General features: G+C 42.6%; 1 protein-coding gene across 2 annotated transcripts in view; it reads left to right on the forward strand.

The window, feature by feature from the left end:
* The window catches only part of LOC308293165 (epidermal growth factor receptor substrate 15-like 1), a 55833-nt gene that overhangs the window by 22977 nt on the left and 13168 nt on the right, over nucleotides 1-19688 (forward strand). The window contains exons 17-23 of one of the 2 annotated variants that reach the window (XM_080735599.1): nucleotides 1294-1458; nucleotides 7589-7694; nucleotides 8117-8167; nucleotides 10387-10523; nucleotides 11002-11065; nucleotides 12748-12896; nucleotides 15984-16077. In XM_080735599.1, coding sequence (XP_080591725.1) covers nucleotides 1294-1458; nucleotides 7589-7694; nucleotides 8117-8167; nucleotides 10387-10523; nucleotides 11002-11065; nucleotides 12748-12896; nucleotides 15984-16077 — 766 coding nt within the window. The remainder of the gene's footprint in view (nucleotides 1-1293; nucleotides 1459-7588; nucleotides 7695-8116; nucleotides 8168-10386; nucleotides 10524-11001; nucleotides 11066-12747; nucleotides 12897-15983; nucleotides 16078-19688) is intronic. The other variant, XM_080735600.1, reaches the window with a different exon arrangement.

The raw sequence follows: 19688 nt of genomic DNA on the forward strand, positions 1-19688 counted from the left end.
TCTCTCTCTCACACGCAAGCAAGCACCCCCCCCCCCCCCATATATATATATATATATATATTTTTTTTAAATATTTTTTTAATATTCTTTATTATAATTATTATTATTATTATATATTTGTTTTGCTGTTGCGCAGCCTCCACGACCACCGCTCAGTTCACACGGGTGTGATTTTTTTACCATTAAACAACCATTTCCCTTGTGAGGACCAGGAACGTTGTTCTCACAATATCTATTTCTAATTCTACCGTGGTTGTGGGGACATTTGACCCTCACACGTATAGTACACACACTCTCACACACGCAGCAGAATTGCGCAACAGTCTATTTTGGGGAGCCGTGATTGCATCTGATGGAGCGGCCTCTTAACGGAGAGACACCGACACGTCTGACTTGAGTCTTATCGTCTGTCACTCCTCATTCACCTCAGGCACAGGGTCACCCAGAGGGGGGAGGAGACCCACCAGTTGATCATTTCCTCATGGTCACCTGCAATAATATTCCCCCGTTATTGGTTCCAGGAATGTTCATGTTGATTCTCTGTGCCTTCGAGGAGGAACTGAAGTCATGGAGTAGTAATCACCCTGCTCTTTCTTTTATTCTTCAAAATACTCTCCCCAAGGCCTAGGGGTGGGCGATATGGTGATAATTATCGTTGAGACGATACAATGTCTCCACGATATGCCTTTTCAGAGGTATCGTATCGTGATACAATTGAGGGAGCCTTGTCCTTGTAAAAAAATCCTGTTTAATCGTTAATATAGAGATTCATTGCAGAATTCAATTTAAACCTGCATTTTGGTCTAAATCAGTAGTTCTCAAACTTTGAAATGTCAAGGACTCAGTCGACTTCATTACACAAGTCGACTCCCACCAGAGAAAGTCGAAAGTTGAAGTTGAAAAAGAAAATCCTTTGTAATTTTTCTATAATTATTTTTGCTCCATGTGTGTGTCTGTACAGCATTCAAACATCCAATATTACAGTGGTTCTCAACCTTTTCAGGCCGCGACCCCCATAATAATCATATTTTAACTGGGGACCCTGACGAGCAATAAGAATTGAGGCATGCTCACAACACCTCGCATCGCTATTTTAAACATTTCTATCATTTGATGACGTCATCAAACGATAAAGTCGACTTCAACTCAACTTATTACTGAGTCGAGTCGACTTGCAAAAATCACAAGTCGTTAATGCCCTACTGTGCACACTATGTGACTGAGCTGTCTGTGTGCGTGTGTGTGTGCGTGTGTGCGTGCGTGCGTGCGTGCGTGCGTGCGTGTACCTTGTAGGCTCGCAGTAAGCTGTCTCAGATCCAGGACAGCCAGCAGGAAGTGTCTAAGAGCATGGAGCAGTACAACAGCACTCTGAACGGAACCCATGGAGGAAGCATGACCAACCTGGCAGACATGAGCGAGGGCTTCTGTGACAAAGAGAATGGAGGATTCCCTCCCATGGTAAGACCACACGCGTGTGTGTGTATGCGTGTGTGTGTGCGCGCGCGTGTGTGTGTGTGTGTGTGTGTGTGTGTGTGTGTGTGTGTGTGTGTGTGTGTGTGTGTGTGTGTGTGTGTGTGTGTGTGCGTGCGTGCGTGCGTGCGTGCGTGCGTGCGTGTGCGTGTGTGTGTGTGTGTGTGTTTTGTGTTTCAGTGCATGTATGTTTCATTTCTCAACAATGTTGAGAAATTGAAGGAAACGGAGGGTTTACTGTATAGATTTGATATAGTACATCGTCGTTGCCGGGTGGAAACCTTGTATGTCCAAAACCGTTTGTTTTGCATTTTTCATTTTAAAAATGATTTAAACTAGTGAAAGCAGCCGATCTACAAGCACACTAAAATTGATTGTGTTTTTATTGAGATATAATGTAAAAAGGTCAATGATAACTTTTGAATAGCTGCTTGCCTGCTATACCCAAATCACAGGCCCTACTGATTGTTATGATGACCTCATGGCCTTTAATTTAGTGCCACCGTTAGGTCAACATTTATAATTTCACACAAGATCCAATTACACTCACTCATTAAAATCTAATGTATTACCATGACACTCGAGGATGACCTTTCCTTTCAACAAAATGACAGCCTTTCACTCAAGATATCTGACAATCTAGCAGGCATATTGAGGGATAACCCCTTGTTATTTTGGTGACCCACCAGGGAGATAAGCGACCGTCAGGTTGCATACACAAACTTTGGAAGGGAATGGTAGCCAATCTGGAGGGAATATGGAAAAAGGGACAGATCCATGTTGATGACATGACTGTAGAGATACTGTGTACTGCTTTGCGTGATTTTAGGGCAAAATCTGTAGGAGCAGTGTCCAAAAATGTGTTTTTCAAAAATCGGCCAGATGGTGGCGCTATATGGGACAGATGCATTTTGATGACATGACTGTAGAGATACTGTGTACCGGTTTGCGTGATTTTAGGCAAAAATCTGTAGGAGCAGTGTCCAAAAATGTGTCTTGCAAGAATCAGCCTCATGGTGGTGCTAGAAGAGGGCCATGTGAGGAATGAGGAGGGGGTTGTGGTTTGGCAGCCAAGGAGTGTGTGTGCAAAGTTTGGCATGGATCGGGGCAACGGTGGCGGAGATATGAATAGGGGAAAAGTGTGACGTGTGACGTGTGACGTGACGGAGGGACTGACGGGCTGACATTCCTCTAGTGCCACCCTATGGCCAGAATATCCAGGGTGTAAAGAGTAGTACAGCTGTGAGTGGCTCATAGTGGGGCTTTTAGACTCATGGGCTTGTTTTTTGCCCTTAACTGTTTGATCGTCAGGTTTTTAGACCCTCCTATCGTCATGCAAAATCTGCCTCACTGTCAGCCGTAGCTCTTCATACTGTAAGTCCCAAGAGAATTCACTGCAAAGCTCATGGGTATTAAGTTAACCTGTGTATGTTGGCTCAGCTCACAGCTGCACTCACTTGCCCTAGAGCACTTTGTGCTTTCCCTTTCTTAAAGGATAAGCATGATGTTTTTTTTTTTTACATATTTTCCCACAAAAGATATTGTCACTTATCTAAATGTCTTTATTCACATACCTGAAGCACTGCTTTGGGGAGCTGTCCAGTACAATCCAAAGGGGACAACAGAAGAATGTTATAAAGTGTTTAAACATGTCCTTTCAACATAATGTGCCAACTCTATGGATTAATAGTCAGGCCACAAGGCCGGGACACAGATATTGTGTTCTCGCCGAGGGACACCCTCCTTTTGCTTCGTAGACTTACTGAGGTTATAATGCACAGGCTTTAGTGTCTTTTATGTGTATACACACACAGCCATGGTGGAGGGAGGTCGGGGCGTGACTCCTGGTGGGAATTTGCACTCCACTTAGCTCCCTCTTTAGTGTTTTAACCCCATTGTTTGAGTGGAGTCCCTCAGGGTTCTATACATTGGGCACTGTACGCATTTTTAAACTGTACACTGTTTCACTGTATGGTATTGTTGTTGTTGGGACTTGTCTTGTGTGGCCTGCATGGTATGTGGGTCCACACTCTTGTCGGTCACTGTGACCATGTCTTTGTGTAATAAGGCTGAGAGTGCTCCTGGCACAAGCATTTCATTGTATCTGTACTTGTATGGATATGTGTGACAATAAACCTGAACCTGAACCTGCTAGTGTATTTTAAGTTTTTTTGGAGGAAAGCTTTCGCTGAAAGTCGACAAGCTCACAACGTGTCTCGCTGCGACGCGTTGTGAGCTTGTCGATCTGCTACTATATTTTGGGGGGCTTTTCTGCCTTTATTGATAGTACTGTACAGTAGGTTGACAGGAAACAGAGAGAGAGTCATGCAGCAAAGTTCGTCGGGATCGGTATTCGAACCCGCGACACGCTGTCAAGCATCAGAGCCTGCTCATGTGGTACCGCTAGGCCAGAGGGTACCCCCGTCGATCAGCTACTTTCAGCTAAATCTTTGGACATTTTGCAGTTGGCCTTTATTATCCTGATACGGGTGCAGTATTCAGAATTTGTATTGGTATATCTGTTACAGTTAGTTTGAAAAACCAGTTAGATTGGGAAAGGAGCGCTTGTTTTAGTTCACCTGGAAGTGGGAGAAGCTCATGTCTCAGTGGTAGAGCATTTGACTGCATTGGTCCCACGTCTCATTGTTCCTCCATTGTTCCCATTAGTCCCACGCTGGTGAATGCTAACCTGGTGAATGCTACTATGCCTAAACCTAACCCTAACCCTAACCTCAGTAAAAAAAAAAATCCTAAACCTAACCCTAATCCTAACCCTAACCTCAGTAAAACTATGCCTAAACCTAACCCTAACTTCAGTCAAATCCATACTATAATTAGAGAGAGAGGTCAGTCAGTAGGAGGTCAGTCACACAATGCATTATCTATTCACTCGCTTCAGCGACTGATCTCAAATTTAACAAGGCATTGGCCATTAGCATTATACACACGGTGACGGAGCCCCAATTTCATTTTCCCCAAATTCTAGCTATTTATTAGCGTTTCTTCACTCTACAGCTTTACAGCCTGTTGTCAGGGTTACGGTCCGTTCCTCCAGGCCATGGGATCTGTAGCCCCGGGCCCACACACACCTCTCTCACAGTTAGGAATGTCTCTGTCTCTCTCTCTCTCTCTCTCTCTCTCTCTCTCTCTCTCTCTCTCTCTCTCTCTCTCTCTGCATGGGTTGCAACGGGTCATGTGTGTCTCATCTTCCAACGGGTATAGAAAAAGTATGTGGAGAGAATACATCCTCATACTTCTATTCACCTAATTTTGCGGTTAAATTATTTGTATCCATCATAAATATACACTCCTCCATGGGCTGCTCCTTACATTATGATGCTCCCACATATTCTCACGCACGCACCATGCAGTTACAGTTACTTTCCCCATAACCCACACTCTGCACATATTTTGCAGCACATATATTCGAACGGGTAAGGTCTAGTTATTCCTAGTTCCCCAAAGGAGGCACCGCCTGCTCCACCTTGTGCCCAAAAACGAGCGCTCCTGTTCTCAATCTAACTGAATCTCAAACAAATTGTGACATATCCATACCTATCTCTATCTCTTCTCTTTTAAATCCTCTCCTCTCCTCTCCTCTCCCACCCCCATCCTCCTCATTGAATTGCCTTATTTCCAGCTCAAAAAGAGCTTACCAGCAGTGCACGTAACGTGGCATGCCAAATCCTCTGTTATCGTTTGTGTCATTCTATACATCTCAGAGACCCCTAGCTATTATTTCCCTCCCTCACACTCTGTCATTACTGTATACCCTGAAGACCTCCCCTTGCACTGCTGTAATCCTATGGTTTACTGCTGCTCCTATTAGTTTCATAATAATGTCATCGCCTCAGCTTAATCCTTCAGACACCTGGCAGACTGATTAATCTTTGTTTAGCATTCCACCGTACAATTACATCCATGATGCTATGGTCTTGCATGTTTTTCTGCTGTGGTGGTAAAAGTAAAAAAATAAAAAAGCATCAATATTGCAATGTAGATATACTCTGTTAAAAGTAAAAGTCCAGAATTCAAAGTAAAGTACAAATGTATTGGTATCAAAATGTACTTGAAGTACAATAATACTCATTGTGCAGAATAGTTCTTTTCAAATGTATAAAAATCCTGGGGAATATATGTTTTTTAATAATCAAAATCTACAAAGTAACTTGTAAATAAAGTGTTTAAATAATTGTAGTGGAATAAAATTACAATATTTTACTCTGAGATGTAGTGGAGTAACAACAGCCATGTTTCACCTCTAGATGTTTTCTACAAATATTGAAAGAACTGTCAAAAGGACAATAAATGGAAGGAATAATATATGTGAGTTTAGTTTATGGGTGGATTATCCCTTGAAGCGTAATTAACTGCAGCACTTTAGAGAGCCTCCCCCTTCAGAAACATGTACAAACCTATTCTTCCTGCTCATAATACAGTAGCTCAGTTGAATGTTTCTTCATGCACATGTGTGTGCGCCTGCAAATTAAATCCCAGTTGAGGTGATAATGTCCGCTTTGTGGCGGGTTTCACATAGGAATGATCCAACACACAACTACAAAAGTGCGCCACCGCGTTTCTCAGCACCAAGCGCAGCCGGCGCATAGAGAGAGAGAGAGGGGGGAGAGGGAGAGGGAGAGGGAGGGTAGAGAGAGATGGCTGCGGTCTTTCAATAAAGTTTTACGGCATACAGTGTTTTTATATAAAAAATACATATATTGGAAATTCAATATGTTCTAATTTAAAAGGAATATTAAAACTTCATTTTTGGCTAATTTCAACAGCCCTACTGTAGTACCGGTATATGTACATGTGATTGTGTGACACGTGTCCAGAGCAAACAGGGGCCGGATTGGAACAGTTTATGTGAACCATAACAAATTTGAGCTTTAGGATTTAGCCTATTTCAGATTCAGGTTGGCATGCGGAGGAATTCCAAAACACACACGCATGCGTACATGCACGCATGCACACACACACACACACACACACACACACACACACACACACACACACACACACACACACACACACACACAGAATGTGACTAGGCAGACGTGAGCTTCCTTTCCAAAGCTGGGACCCAGACCAGCCGACAGTACTGGTGCACTTACAGGAAAGATATAGTCAGGGGCGTCACAAGGGGGGGGGGGGAAGTGGGACTGAGTTACTAGGGCCCAAGGTGGGGGGGCCTTCATTATTTTGTGCTTTAACTATTGAAAAATAGCAGATCTACTGTACAAGCTCACAGTGCTCTGCGAGCTTGTAGAACTGCTATTTTTGAAAAGTCGTGAAAATGTGGGCAAATCTTTGAGTATATTAGATGGGGGGTCCTTCACATGAAAAGGTTTGAGCACCACTGACATAGAAACATAGGTTTTTCAAAAAACCTTAGAAGGATTTGAAATATTCAGAGACTTGCACAAATTTTCAAGACTTTTCAAAAATAGCAGATCTACAAGCTCGCAGCGCAGCACTCAGTGCCGCGCTGTGAGCTTGTACATCTGCAATTTTTCAATAGTTAAAGCACAAAATGTGAGTGAATCCTTGTACCCAGGGCCCAGAATTTGGTGCGACACCCCTGGATATAGCAATAGAATGAAAATCCCCTGCCTGCTTGGTAAGGGTTAAGAAGAAGGCAGGTGTGCTGTGCAAGCGCTCGCGCGCATGTTGCACCTGGCAACGCTGGTGATGTTTTGGTCGAATAAATGGCACGTATTTTTGTAGACATTCTTGTGGAAGCACTTGTGCCTGAGTGGATGGGTGTTTAGATAAATGGAGTCTATTTGATTATACAGGCCTGATGCACTTAGACGTAAAGTACATCCGTGGGAGTGTGCATGTGTGTGCACAGGTGTGTTTTGAGTCCAGTCCACACATCTTATCTTGTCTACAATATAACATGGATACCATGTGGAAGTAACTTTGACTTTTTGCCCTGAGACATCAGTAAATCTATATTTATGTTTTCATTCTTTCTCTCTCTCTCTCTCTCTCTCTCTCTCTGTCTTTGTCTCTCTCTCTCTCTCTCTCTCTCTCTCTCTCTCTCTCTCTCTCTCTCTCTCTCTCTCTCTCTCTCTCTCTCTCTCTCTCTCCCTCTCCCTCTCTCTCTTTCCAGGAGGATCCCTTCAAAGTGAAGCCATCTGTGTTCAACAGCCAGCCTCAGGAGATGCATACTGACCCATTCCACTCCGAGGACCCCTTCAAAACAGATCCCTTCAAAGGTTCTGGTCCATCTCTTCCTCTCCTATGTCCTCCCCCGTCTCTCTCTCTCTCTCTCCCGCCTCCTGTCCTTTTCCTCACAACCGCCAATCCCTTTTCCACATCTCAGCCATCCTCTCCTCTCCTCTCCTCTCCTCTCCTCTCCTCTCCTCTCCTCTCCTCTCCTCTCCTCTCCTCTCCAGCTTGGCTGATTTTGTGTTTACCGAGTGCTCTCTTGATTTGTTTACTTTCAAATGCGTTCTATCTTTTTCTGTCCCCCTCCCGTCTGGACTGTCTCTATAAGCTTCACTGTTGTATCCTCACTGTCTCTATAAGCTTCACTGTTGTATCCTCAACTTGCACTAGTCTCTGACTGTCTCCTTATCCCCTCCTCTCTTCCCTTCTTCCTCCTTTTCTTCCCGCCGCCCCCCTTTGATTCCTGTAGGAGACCCTTTCCAAAACGATCCCTTTGCAAAGCAGCCGCCGGCCTCCACAGGTATTTATTTGGGAGTTTAACTCTAAAAGCAAAAAGAGGTGACCAAATGGACCCGTAAGGTTACATTTGTTGTGAGCTTGGAGGTCTGCTATTTTCAATACTTGATACCACACTAAACCATAAAAAAGGCAATGTGGTGTACAGCATGGATTTCTACACAGAGAGGGCAATTCTATCAACATAAGGTGCTGCATTCAAGTTCAGGAGAGTTTGGACAAGACAATTGTCTTGAATGCTGCCTTCACGTATAACATGGAAAGGGCATTTCTTTCACCATAGTAAAATCTGCATTCATGGTCTGGAGAGGGCACTTTTTTACAGACGGTTAAAAGGGCAGGGGCTCAAGCCTCCTTTGATGTCTATGTGTGCACGTTGTGTGCACTAACAACCTCTGAGGTGGATGAACTCGATTGATGGTTGTGGTGAGCCTGGGACACTTTGGGCGGTTTTCATCACCACCGCCAGCAGTGATTTCTGCTCTGCGACAGAGCAGCAGTAGGTGTGTGTGGATGCTTTCGAACTGTAATCTCAGTTTCATTTGTTAAATATCGTCACTATATCGGGCAGAAACCTCTTATCTCCAAGTTTCAAATTTGTAGACTTGGAGAGATTTGGAGACTTCTGCGCAGCCTACGGGCACTCGCCCTTCTGGCTCGTGCCTGCAGTAACGCAGGCGTTCCAATAATCTCGATAACGCACACCCTGTCGTGTAATATTGCTTAAGCACAGCATCCTTGGGTTGTTGTTGTGCTCCTACATGTACAGTAAGCCATGTAGAAATACAGTTTCCCTCACACTTCCCTCTTCGGTGATATTGAGGAGTTCCACTTCTCGAATCAGCGCTGGGAAACAGTGGATTGGTGACAGAAATTAGCCTTTTTCACCCATAGTATTGCTCATGTGAACACAAATGAAAATACGCTTATCTTACACAGATATAAATGATGTTCACGGTGAATCATTATAATACATAATCCATTCCCAGTGTATGAATGAATGGACCATTGTAAAGCGCTTTGAGTTCGCAACTTATTTAGAAAAGTGCTATAAAAATGCAATCCATTATTATTATAACATTAACAGGATAATGGATGTCGCTTGTTGTTTGATGGGGTTATTCAGCTCAAATTAGTTAATTTCAAGTGCTTCTGGAGCATGAAAGACTCCTTTTTCTGTTACCATTTGGAAGTCCCAATAGCACAAACTGGCCTCACCCGTCTTGCATTCCAGGAAGACCAGAGTAAATATTATATTCATAAAGGCAACAATATTATTGAACATGTGAGGTTAAAGAGACACCATTGACTGATATTTGCTCCCTGACCTCTCACCTATGTCTGGGTTTATAGACTTTACTCTGCCTCTTACCGTAATTACCTGACCCAGCTGGCCATAGAACAATATTCATTAAATGCCTAATGTAAACTATGACTGCCACTGCCTGTTTCTTGTTAGTCCCACATAACTTGCAGTGGTTGCACTGGTTTGTAAATGTTTGTCAATGTTTGCAACTGGGAGATTTGTTGAGCCACTCAGAACTGATAAAGAGACATAAAATAACACTTAAGCTTGAAGATTCTCTCTGCCAGATCTTGCATGCGTTTCTAAATTCGATGAAGAAAGACATGACTAAGATCTTCCAAAGGCTCAAGGCCGGGCTACACCAAAAAACGTGCACGTATGCGTGCGCTGTGTGCGTGTGCGAAAAGCCCCTGGCTACACCAAGGAGGGGGTATATGTGCTGGAGACCAGATAGTTTGTGTACAAAACGCATACGCATATGTAAAAAATAGAACCGATCCTATTTTTACAGCATGCATATCCGTGGTTCGCGCTATCCGTGAGCCTGGTGTAGCCGGCTGAATTGATATACATTGGATCTATCCAAAACGTGCATACGCGTGCACGCCCCGCATACGCACGCATACGCACTGACGCGCGCAAACCGGCTTGGTGTAGCCCGGCCTGGTGCTCTGTATAAAAAATAGATTTCTGTAAGAATATGATCTAGGATCAGTTCTTGCAATTGACTGCGCAAACATTATAACTGTTAGTATATACAAATGACTTAAATGCTATCATCTGAGTTGGGGTCAATGAGACTGAGAAACCCCTACCATAAACTGTTCCATTATCAAATGAACAAAGTAGCAGTGCATCGCAACTTGGTAGCAAGTAATATCTAAACACCAGCTGTACGTCTCCTGTCTGTCCCTCAGATCCTTTCGGGGGAGATCCATTTAAAGAAACCGATCCCTTCAAGGCCTCATCTGAAGATTTCTTCAAGAAAACCACGAAGCCAGATCCATTCTCCACGGCAGACCCCTTCAGTAAAAGTGCTACGTTACCCTCTAAGGTCTGTTTATGTGGATCTCAGACAAGAATTTAGAAAAATTGGATTGGGGTAGTCTAGAAGTTAGAGAAGTGTGCTTGTGACCAGAAAGTCGCAGGTTTGATTCCCAAAAGAGAAGGAAAACTAATGAGACAATAAATGAGAAACAATTGATACTCAATCATCAAGTACCTTTGATGGGCACTGAACTCCTTGCAAGTTCAGTCACCCTTGTATAACGCAACACTGAGCAGTGTTGTGGTTTCACACCAGTAGCTTCCAGGTGTGAATGTGAAGCAACATATTTCTATTTAAAGTGCATGTGTATTATGGACACAAGACTTACTATCCAAAATGTACATCTACAAAGACTAAACAACCCACAGTATATATTGTCAAGCATAACGTGAGTTATGTCAGTAGATTAAGCATGCCAGAGAACTAGTATGTAACTTTAACTTCAGATTGCTCTTACTAATAGATTTGTCGATGCTTCCCACAGCCGCCCAGTCACTTTACAGGCAGTGACCCGTTCTCTTCAACCAGTCCAAAACCCAAAGGGCCAGGTAAAAGTTTTCTGTTTATCCCTTTTCTTCATACAGTATACAACATGTCTGTCTGTCTGTCTGTCTGTCTGTCTGTCTGTCTGTCTGTCTCTCGTTTAATAACCCCCCCCCCCCATTCTTGCCTACTACCAGTCTATCATCAGAGAATAGATCACGTTTTAGGTTTACATTCATGAGTAATTACAGTATGAATCTCATAATAAACATAATTTTTTTCAGAATCTCCCATCCCATTCATGCGTTTTTTACACTATTCAGAGGGATTTCACTGTAACAGTAAAACAAAAAAAGGGTTGTGTAAGGCCTTACAGTCAAAGCGATGAGTTGGTGTTCTCTTTTTGTGAAAAAAAAAAAGAAAAGTGTGATTTTCAGTTTGAGCCTTCTGTTTTTAACTCCTCTAATGTGTTGCCTAATAGGTCACACTTTCCATATGTGCCACAAAGCACAATGTGTGTGTGTGTGTGCGTGCGCGTGTGTGCGTGTGTGTGCGCGCGCGTGTGTGTGTGTGTGTGTGTGTGTGTGTGTGTGTGTGTGTGCGCGCGCGCCTGCCTGCCTGCGTGTGTTGGTGAGTGCATGCGCATGCATGTATCTGTGCACCTATTGGTTTATATATTCTCAAATTGGTAGCCCACCGCTGCAGAATGAATATAGAGGAAACCCAGATGCCTGGCATCAGTCACAGCGCCGAGCTCCTCGTAAAAAAAAAAGCCCAACCAACAAAGTCTCAATCAGTCGCCTGTGCTCCAGTCGAGTGCAAAAAAAGCCCTTTCATTTTCCCCAGGATATTAATCTAGTCCATACAAACACATACACACAGGTTCTGTAGGGGGCATGCAGCGCTGGAATGCTGCACTGTGATTGCAGGAACACTAGCCTCTCACTACACCAACTCACTGTTTCCACTGGGTTCGGTTCCCATGTTGGTTTGCCTATTAAACCCATGGCCAGAGAGGAAAGGTGTCATATCCGTTTACTCAGTGTCATTATTTTTTCTTAAAGGTCATCCCCCCCCCCCACTCACACACTCACACACACACACACACACACACACACACACACACACACACACACACACACACACACACACACACACGCACACACACACACAAACACACACACACACTCGTGCACGCACGCACGCACACACAAGCACACGCACACCTGTGTATATTATAAGAACGTTCTTGTTGTGGTTAGGGATGTGACGATATCGTTTATCACGATAAAAAACACTCACGATAATCGTATCGTGGAGATTTAATTTATCATGATATCGTCATGCACTGGGATCAATTCACCTTTTATTTGCCGAGCTGCTTATCCGGTACCATTTAAACCCTCTATAATTGATAAAAGGTACTTATTTATAAAAGGAGCTTTTAAAATACTTGATACAGTCTTTTTTTCACTCTATCAAATGTCTTTACCAAAAAATAGCCAATCTACAAGCTCACAACGCGTTGTGAGCTTGTAGATCTGCTATTTTTTGGCAAATGTTCCACCCCAGAATAATGGATGTTGGGGATATCGCGATAATAATATTGTAAATCACGATTTCTTTGGTCACAATAATCGTGAGTCCCATTCCTAGTTGTGGTCTGCATTCATCTCCTGATGACTGATGCATTGAGACAAATGTGTTTTTTATATACTTATACATTTTTGTATACTTTATTTTCCAGATCTCTTTGGTACTTTAGACCCGTTTGGCAGCAGTTCTTTCAGCAGCAGCAGCAGTAACAGCACGGGGGGGTTTGCAGACTTCAGCCACATGTCCAAGCCCAGAGACCCCTTCGAAGGCAGGGCCAGCTGGCTTCCAGATTATCAGAAGGTACTGGATCTGTCCAAAAAAACAGTCTGACCACCATGAAATAAACTGACCCGATGAAAGCTGCGATCCCTTATTTAGTTTTGCCCATTAAATCCATGTCAGTAATGATTGGAAAATATAAACAAAGGGTCTAGTCTCTTACAGTAGATATTAAAATAGAAACAGAGGGACATCCGGGTACAGGGGCGTCACAAGGGGGAGGAAAGGGGGAGTTACTAGGGCCCAAGGTGGAGGGGCCCTAGCAACTATTGAAAAATAGCAGATATACAAGCTCACAGCGCGGCACCGAGTGCCGCGCTGCGAGCTTGTAGATCTGCTATTTTTGAAAAGTCGTGAAAATGTGTGCAAATCTTTGAATATATGTATTTTTTAAGCGGACATTTGTAACTCAAATTTTGCTTCTGGGGGGTCCCTGGAACTAAATATTTTGAGATGGGGGGTCCGTGGCCAAATACATATCATCTTGGGGGTCCTTAACATGAAAACGTTTGAGCACCACTGATAAGGAAACATAGGTTTCTTGCACACATTTTCACAATTTTTCAAAAATAGAAGATCTACAAGCTCGCAGCGCGGCACTCGGTGCCGCGCTGTGAGCTTGTATATCTGCTATTTTTCAGTAGTTAACATTCATGGGGGGCCCGCAGTGAATCCTTGTACCCAGGGCCCAGAATTTGGTGTGACGCCCCTGTCCGGGTAGCGCAGAGAGGAAAAGTTTCCTACCCACCACGGCAGAGACTTGAATCCTCCACGGTGCGTCCAGCTTGGCCTGGTGCTTGGGGGCGATCTCTGTCGCTGCATTGGGACTTCTACAAGTTTGTCCTGGGTGACTGTTTAGCGGGGTGCGGAACTAAGAAGAGGTATAGTGTTGTATAATGTTTGACCTCCACATGCGCTATGCCTCCCAGTTAAACTCCTCAGTCAGGTGAAAAGGAGCGGGCCGAGCGGCTTCATGTGTATTGAAGGAGAGGACTAAACTTGGACTAAAATTGGAAATTGGCATAATGACTAAATTGGGTGAAAAAGCCTTACGAGGTGTGGGATGCCTGGCTTGCGAGAGGGTTGCCTGGTTGCAAAAATAACAAAAAGTCTCTGTTTACTTTAAATCGAGGGGCAGGGGAAGTAAGTGGGAGATAAATCAACAAAGGTTCACCCCGGACCGGGGCAACACATATTATTTGCATTATTCAGCAGCTTTTCTGTAAAGAAGCAGAGCGGTCCTGGTCAAACCACTAACAACTCAAAGTCAAAGCAGCCATCACACACTCTCTTCATATGATCTGCGAGTCTCACCCCTTCTGTGTAAAAACTGAGGAATTTTATAGCTGCTTGTACAGTAGGTCCACTCAGTGCCATTAGAGAATGGGTGTGTTCTCTTACCACTCCTATCATCTAGCCACGCCTTTGCCCCCTCCTCTGTTCCTGTTGCCTTTCTGCAGCCTCTGCGGAGTGCTGCTGCTTGGTGATCTTTATTGTTGTGTGTAGTGTACAGATATGCATTAGAATAAAACGTAATTTTTTCCTCAGACTTGGTATCAGTATTAGTAACGTATATCACATAACAAATAAAACATTTAAGAAGGTGGAATAATTAAGAAGAGAACAGTTTTAACCATTGTCCTAGCACTTGAGGTGCTTGAAGTTGCTGTTTCTTACTCCTAGGTTATCAATATATATTGTCAACATTTCGTAAGCATGCAGACATGGTAAAGTGACCTGAGTCAGCGTTCTTGGCATTGTTCATCACACAGCTGCCTCTGGCCACAGTCAGGCAGCCGCAGTCAGGGCGAGTGGGCTTGTGGAGCTTATTTTTCTTTGCTTTGGCCAGCTCATTCATGTGCCTGATTGGGGGAAGAAATGCTTTAGCAATCAAAAAGAAAAGAAAAAAAAGAAAGAAAGAAAAAAAGAATAGATGGATGGCGCAAAAAGAACATCCAACTTAATGTTTGTGAGCTGTCCCCAACTGTTTGTAGTGAATATGTGATATTACAATGATGTCAGACAGTCAAAATATATTATATGAACTTGATACCAGAGCAAGACCAGAGCCCTTTAAACCTTGAGCTGCTCCACTGACAATGAATTTGGCCCTTTGGTTGTAAACTAAAAGTCATTCAAATTCAAGTAATTTACAAAAGTATATTATGTAGCCCTAGGAGATACTACGGTCATACTCTACATCTACATAGCACAGAGCCTTTTTTTGTCGTTGTAAATTATCTTGTTATGATTAGTCTAGTTTTGTGAGGGACTGAAGATCTTCCAGAAGAAAGACGATATGATGGATGATACTGTATATGAAAATAAAACTCCCTCTGCGTCAGCATGATTTCTAGTGTGCCAGTTCAGCAAGTCAGGGTCGTTCTCATCAAAAGCAGTCCACCTGACCTGATCTGAACCAGCAGCAGCACTGAAATAACAACCTGTCAAATGAAGTATACTTTATGCGAGTGAGTACTTCTTCCTCTCTCGCACAGGGACGTGCAGAGAATGTTAGAGGGGTAGGGCCTTTTGGTGAAAATATTGAAAATAGCCGACCTCCAAGCTCACAACGCGTCGCAGCTTGATAGGGTTAGTATAAATTAGGTCAGCTATTTTCAATACTTGATAGGGTTAGTATAAATAGCCAACCTCCAAGCTCACAACGCGTCGCAGCGTGATGTGTTGTGAGCTTGGAGGTCAGCTATTTTCAATACTTGATACCACACTGAACAAACCATTATCACACACTGAACAAACCATTATCAAGTCAATACTGGAGATGCTGCGTACGTGTACGGCATGGATTTCTACACAGAGGGCAATTCTTTCAACATAAGATGCAGCATTCAAGTTCAGGAGAGTTTGGATACGGCAATTCTCTTGAATGCTGCCTTCATTTATGGCATGGATAGGAGGCATTTGCATTTCTTTCACCCTAGTAAAAACTGCATTCATGGTCTGGAGAGGGCACTTTTTACAGGCAGGTAAAAAGGGCAGGGGCTCAAACCCCCTTTGATGTCTATGTGTGCACGTGCCTGCTCTCACACATGTACCCCCCTCCCCCCCACCTCTGACTGCATGTCTGTCTGTCTTCTTCTTCTGCAGCCAGGGTTTGTGGACGACCCTTTCAGCAGGAAGAATGACACGCCGGCCCTGCCACCGAAGAAGAGCGTTCCTCCCAGACCCAAACCTCCTAGCGGTGAGTCAGAGACCTAGAGGTTATGGAAGGACATGTGTGAGGGAGAGTAACGGACCCATTACATAACCAGCAGCTTCCAGCCAACCCATCAGCTTGAGCCAAATAAGCATTCCAACTGTGCTGCATGAGACCATAATGCACTGCTGTTAGCTGTGCTTCATGAAATACAATACCACTTGCTAGTGGTACCCAGGGATCTCTTCAACCAGCCTCCTCCTCCATTTCCCTTGGAGTTCCCCAACTCCCATATTCACATGATTTAGATAATAGTTTTCAGACAGTACACATTATGTTGGTACGTAAGCGGTGTATGTCATGATACCAGAAAGTCCATTCTCTAGTAAGTCTCCATTGTCATCCCATATACACAGTAAATGTGCTCTGCTATAAGTGAAGTCTGGGAGGTAGATTGAAGAATCGGAAAATGATCACTTTCAACAGAAGTAGTGTATAATGTAGGGCTGAAGTGGTCAATATGAGAAGAACATAGTGGCTATAGACTATAGAGCACTACTGTGGAAGAGGAACACGAAGCAAGAGAGAGAAAGAGATAATAATGGTGAGGTGAAGAGGATGACTATCTAGCAGGTAAGCCAAAGAGGGAGAAATTAATACAGTAATACATCATCAAGTCAAGTGATACTTATGGCTGTCACGAATCACGATATGACATTTTACATGACGATTAATTGTCGCTCAAATAATTGCGATTAGCAATTTAATTGTGTTTTTATCGTTGACAATTACATTTCTGTTTGGCTTGTAGGCTTTGAAGTTGCACATGGCAGATACGACACATAACCTAAATATACAAAGAAATGACAAAAAAAGAACATTGATAGTGGAAATAGGCGATCTACAAGCTCACAACGCGCCACGATGCGACGCGTTCTGAGCTTGTAGATCGGCTATTTCCACTATTTTTCACTTTAAAAATAATATATGAAAAAGTTCAACATGGAAACGATTATGACGATTATGAAAAATAATCGTGATTATGTCAAATAATTGCGATTAGATGATTATGTAATAATTGTGACAGCCCTAGTGATACTTGTCAAAATGTTCATGCGACTAATTATGAATTGGTCTTAATGGTGAGCGTTTTTCCACTCCGTAGACATTGCTTTGAGCAGATACAGGGCAGGACAGTGTAAGTATTTTAACCACCACACTGTGCTATACCAACACATGACGTACTGTACCTCCCTAGACATTGTAACCCTGTCTCCACGTTTGCTTCTGATGCACATTCTTTTGTTCCACAAGGTATTATTCTCAAAATTATTTTATTTTATGTTATATAATTTAGTTATTTCTATCCTATTTTGTTTCTGAGCTTGTGAAGATTACATGTATTTCTACAGGGAATTAATGCCTGCATCTCCCCTTGATACTATTATATTGTCGCTGTCGGGCAGAAACCAACTAACTCCATTTTTCAGATTTTTTATTATTTATTTATTTTTCCCAAAAACGAACACTGTTGGTTAAACATTTTTTGAACAGTCTGCAAAACCTCCTAACTCCACCCCCTCTGCCCTGCCTTCCATAGAGCAGTCTCTGCAGAGCCTGCAGAATGGAGGATAAACACACAAGGCAGGGTTTTCCCCCTTAGTCTGTTAAAAGTAACTATGCAGTGTACCTGTATCAAACTTAGCTAATGGTATCAAAACAATTAATTCTATTACAAAAATGTATGTAGTGTTTTCTGAGGAGAGCAATGTGACAAGAAAGGACTAGCCATGGATCACTGCAACCTGTCATGTTCCAGGACTGTTTTCTCGCTAGTTCTACAGAAACCACAACTCTGTGAAGCTCTCTTTGCAGAAGTTATCGTAATATTTAAAGCCCTGCTTGCTATTGTAGGCCTATTTAAGCTGTGTCATGAAGCATTAATTTGCGTGTTGAGATGCATTGTGAGCTTGGAGATCCATTGTCAGCTGTTCTTATCAATGATGGACAAAACTCCACTTGAGCTGGATTTGGGTAAAGTGGTGATATTATAATGACACAAGTAGAAGTATCTGGGAAATATGTAAAGTCACAATACCAACTTTGATGAGGCAATATCGCTTGATATGGTTTTCTTAATTTCCTGAAAAATATATTTTGTTTTTTCGTTTACTGAAAGTTTTACATTTTTGAGTTAAATGGTTTCTACCTGACAGCAGAGACATCATATTCTTCCTATATCATGTGTTGTAGTACAAGAAAATGTGCAAGGAATCCCAATGAAATGTATGTTTGATTTGAGAGTGTCCTTTGCAGATACACAGTAAAATCCTCAGTGTCCATTCATCCTTATAAATTGGATAGTCCTGTTTCTTAACCCATTTAGAACGGGTGCACATATTGTGTATCATTATTTTATGCTTTAACTATTGAAAAATAGCAGATATATAAGCTCACAGCGCAGCACCGAGTGCCGTGCTGCGAGCTTGTAGATCTGCTATTTTTGAAGAATCATGAAAATTTTAATTTTGACCCGATTCTATAAGTGTCTTTTGAATCCTTCTAAGACTTTTTGAAAAACCTATGTTTCTATGTCAGCAATCTGGCCAGCCATCGTCAAAGAAAAGGTCCTTTTTTACTTAACTGGAGCTCAGTTAGTCTGTTCTTGAGATACTACTATGTCAGTGGTTCTCAAACCTTTTCATGTGAAGGACCCCCAAAATGATATTTATTTGGCCACGGACCCCCATCTCAAAATATTTAGTTCCAGGGACCACCCAGAAGCAAAATTTGAGTTACAAACGTTCGCTTTGAAAATACATATATTCAAAGATTTGCACACATTTTCACGACTTTTTTCAAAAATAGCAGATCTACAAGCTCGCAGCGCGGCACTCGGTGCCGCGCTGTGAGCTTGTATATCTGCTATTTTTCACTGGTTAAAGCATTCAATAATTCTATTAATTGTGATTGGCTGAACCACGTTCAACGCCATTTATAAAATGCTCTATAAACACAAGCCCAGGACCAATATTTCAATCAATCAATAACATTTGGGCAAGAGATTAGAGATAGGATATTGCTCAATATTGGTTCATTTCACTGACAGAGTACAAATGTATTGGTCCATTTGGTTACAGTTCTCAGTGTTAAAATAACACTCAGGACTTTGCTGTGTAGTAGAGTCATAGAGGGAAGGAGGCTGTTTGCTGCAGTAGTGGGTACTAGTGCAGAACATTGGTAGAGTCTGAGAATTACACACTAAATCCTAGATACTGTAGATAGATAGATAGATAGATAGATACCTTTATTATCCCACGGGGGAAATTCAGTTGCCCAGAGGCAGCACAGCAGTTAAGGTTACAAGTTACAGAGAAGTAAGAAAAAGAAAAAGAGTACTGTAGTGTACAGTCCAAAGAGCAAGCACAAAAAAAGATAAATAAAACATAAAGTTTCGAAAGCTATTGCAAAAAAAAGAAGAAGAATATATACATAAAGTGACCACGAAATATTCAACGCTCATAAGTGACACACCACACAGACACAAAAAAAGCTATACTCAAAGCATAACTTAACAAACAGTGCCAAACAAAAAAAAGTGCACATAACAGTCACTGCTAGTCAATGCAGTCATGCAACAAAAGTATCACACCGCC

This window comes from Nannobrachium achirus, assembly GCF_963921795.1.
Source record: "Nannobrachium achirus genome assembly, chromosome: 1".
NCBI classification, from domain to species: Eukaryota; Metazoa; Chordata; class Actinopteri; order Myctophiformes; family Myctophidae; genus Nannobrachium; species Nannobrachium achirus.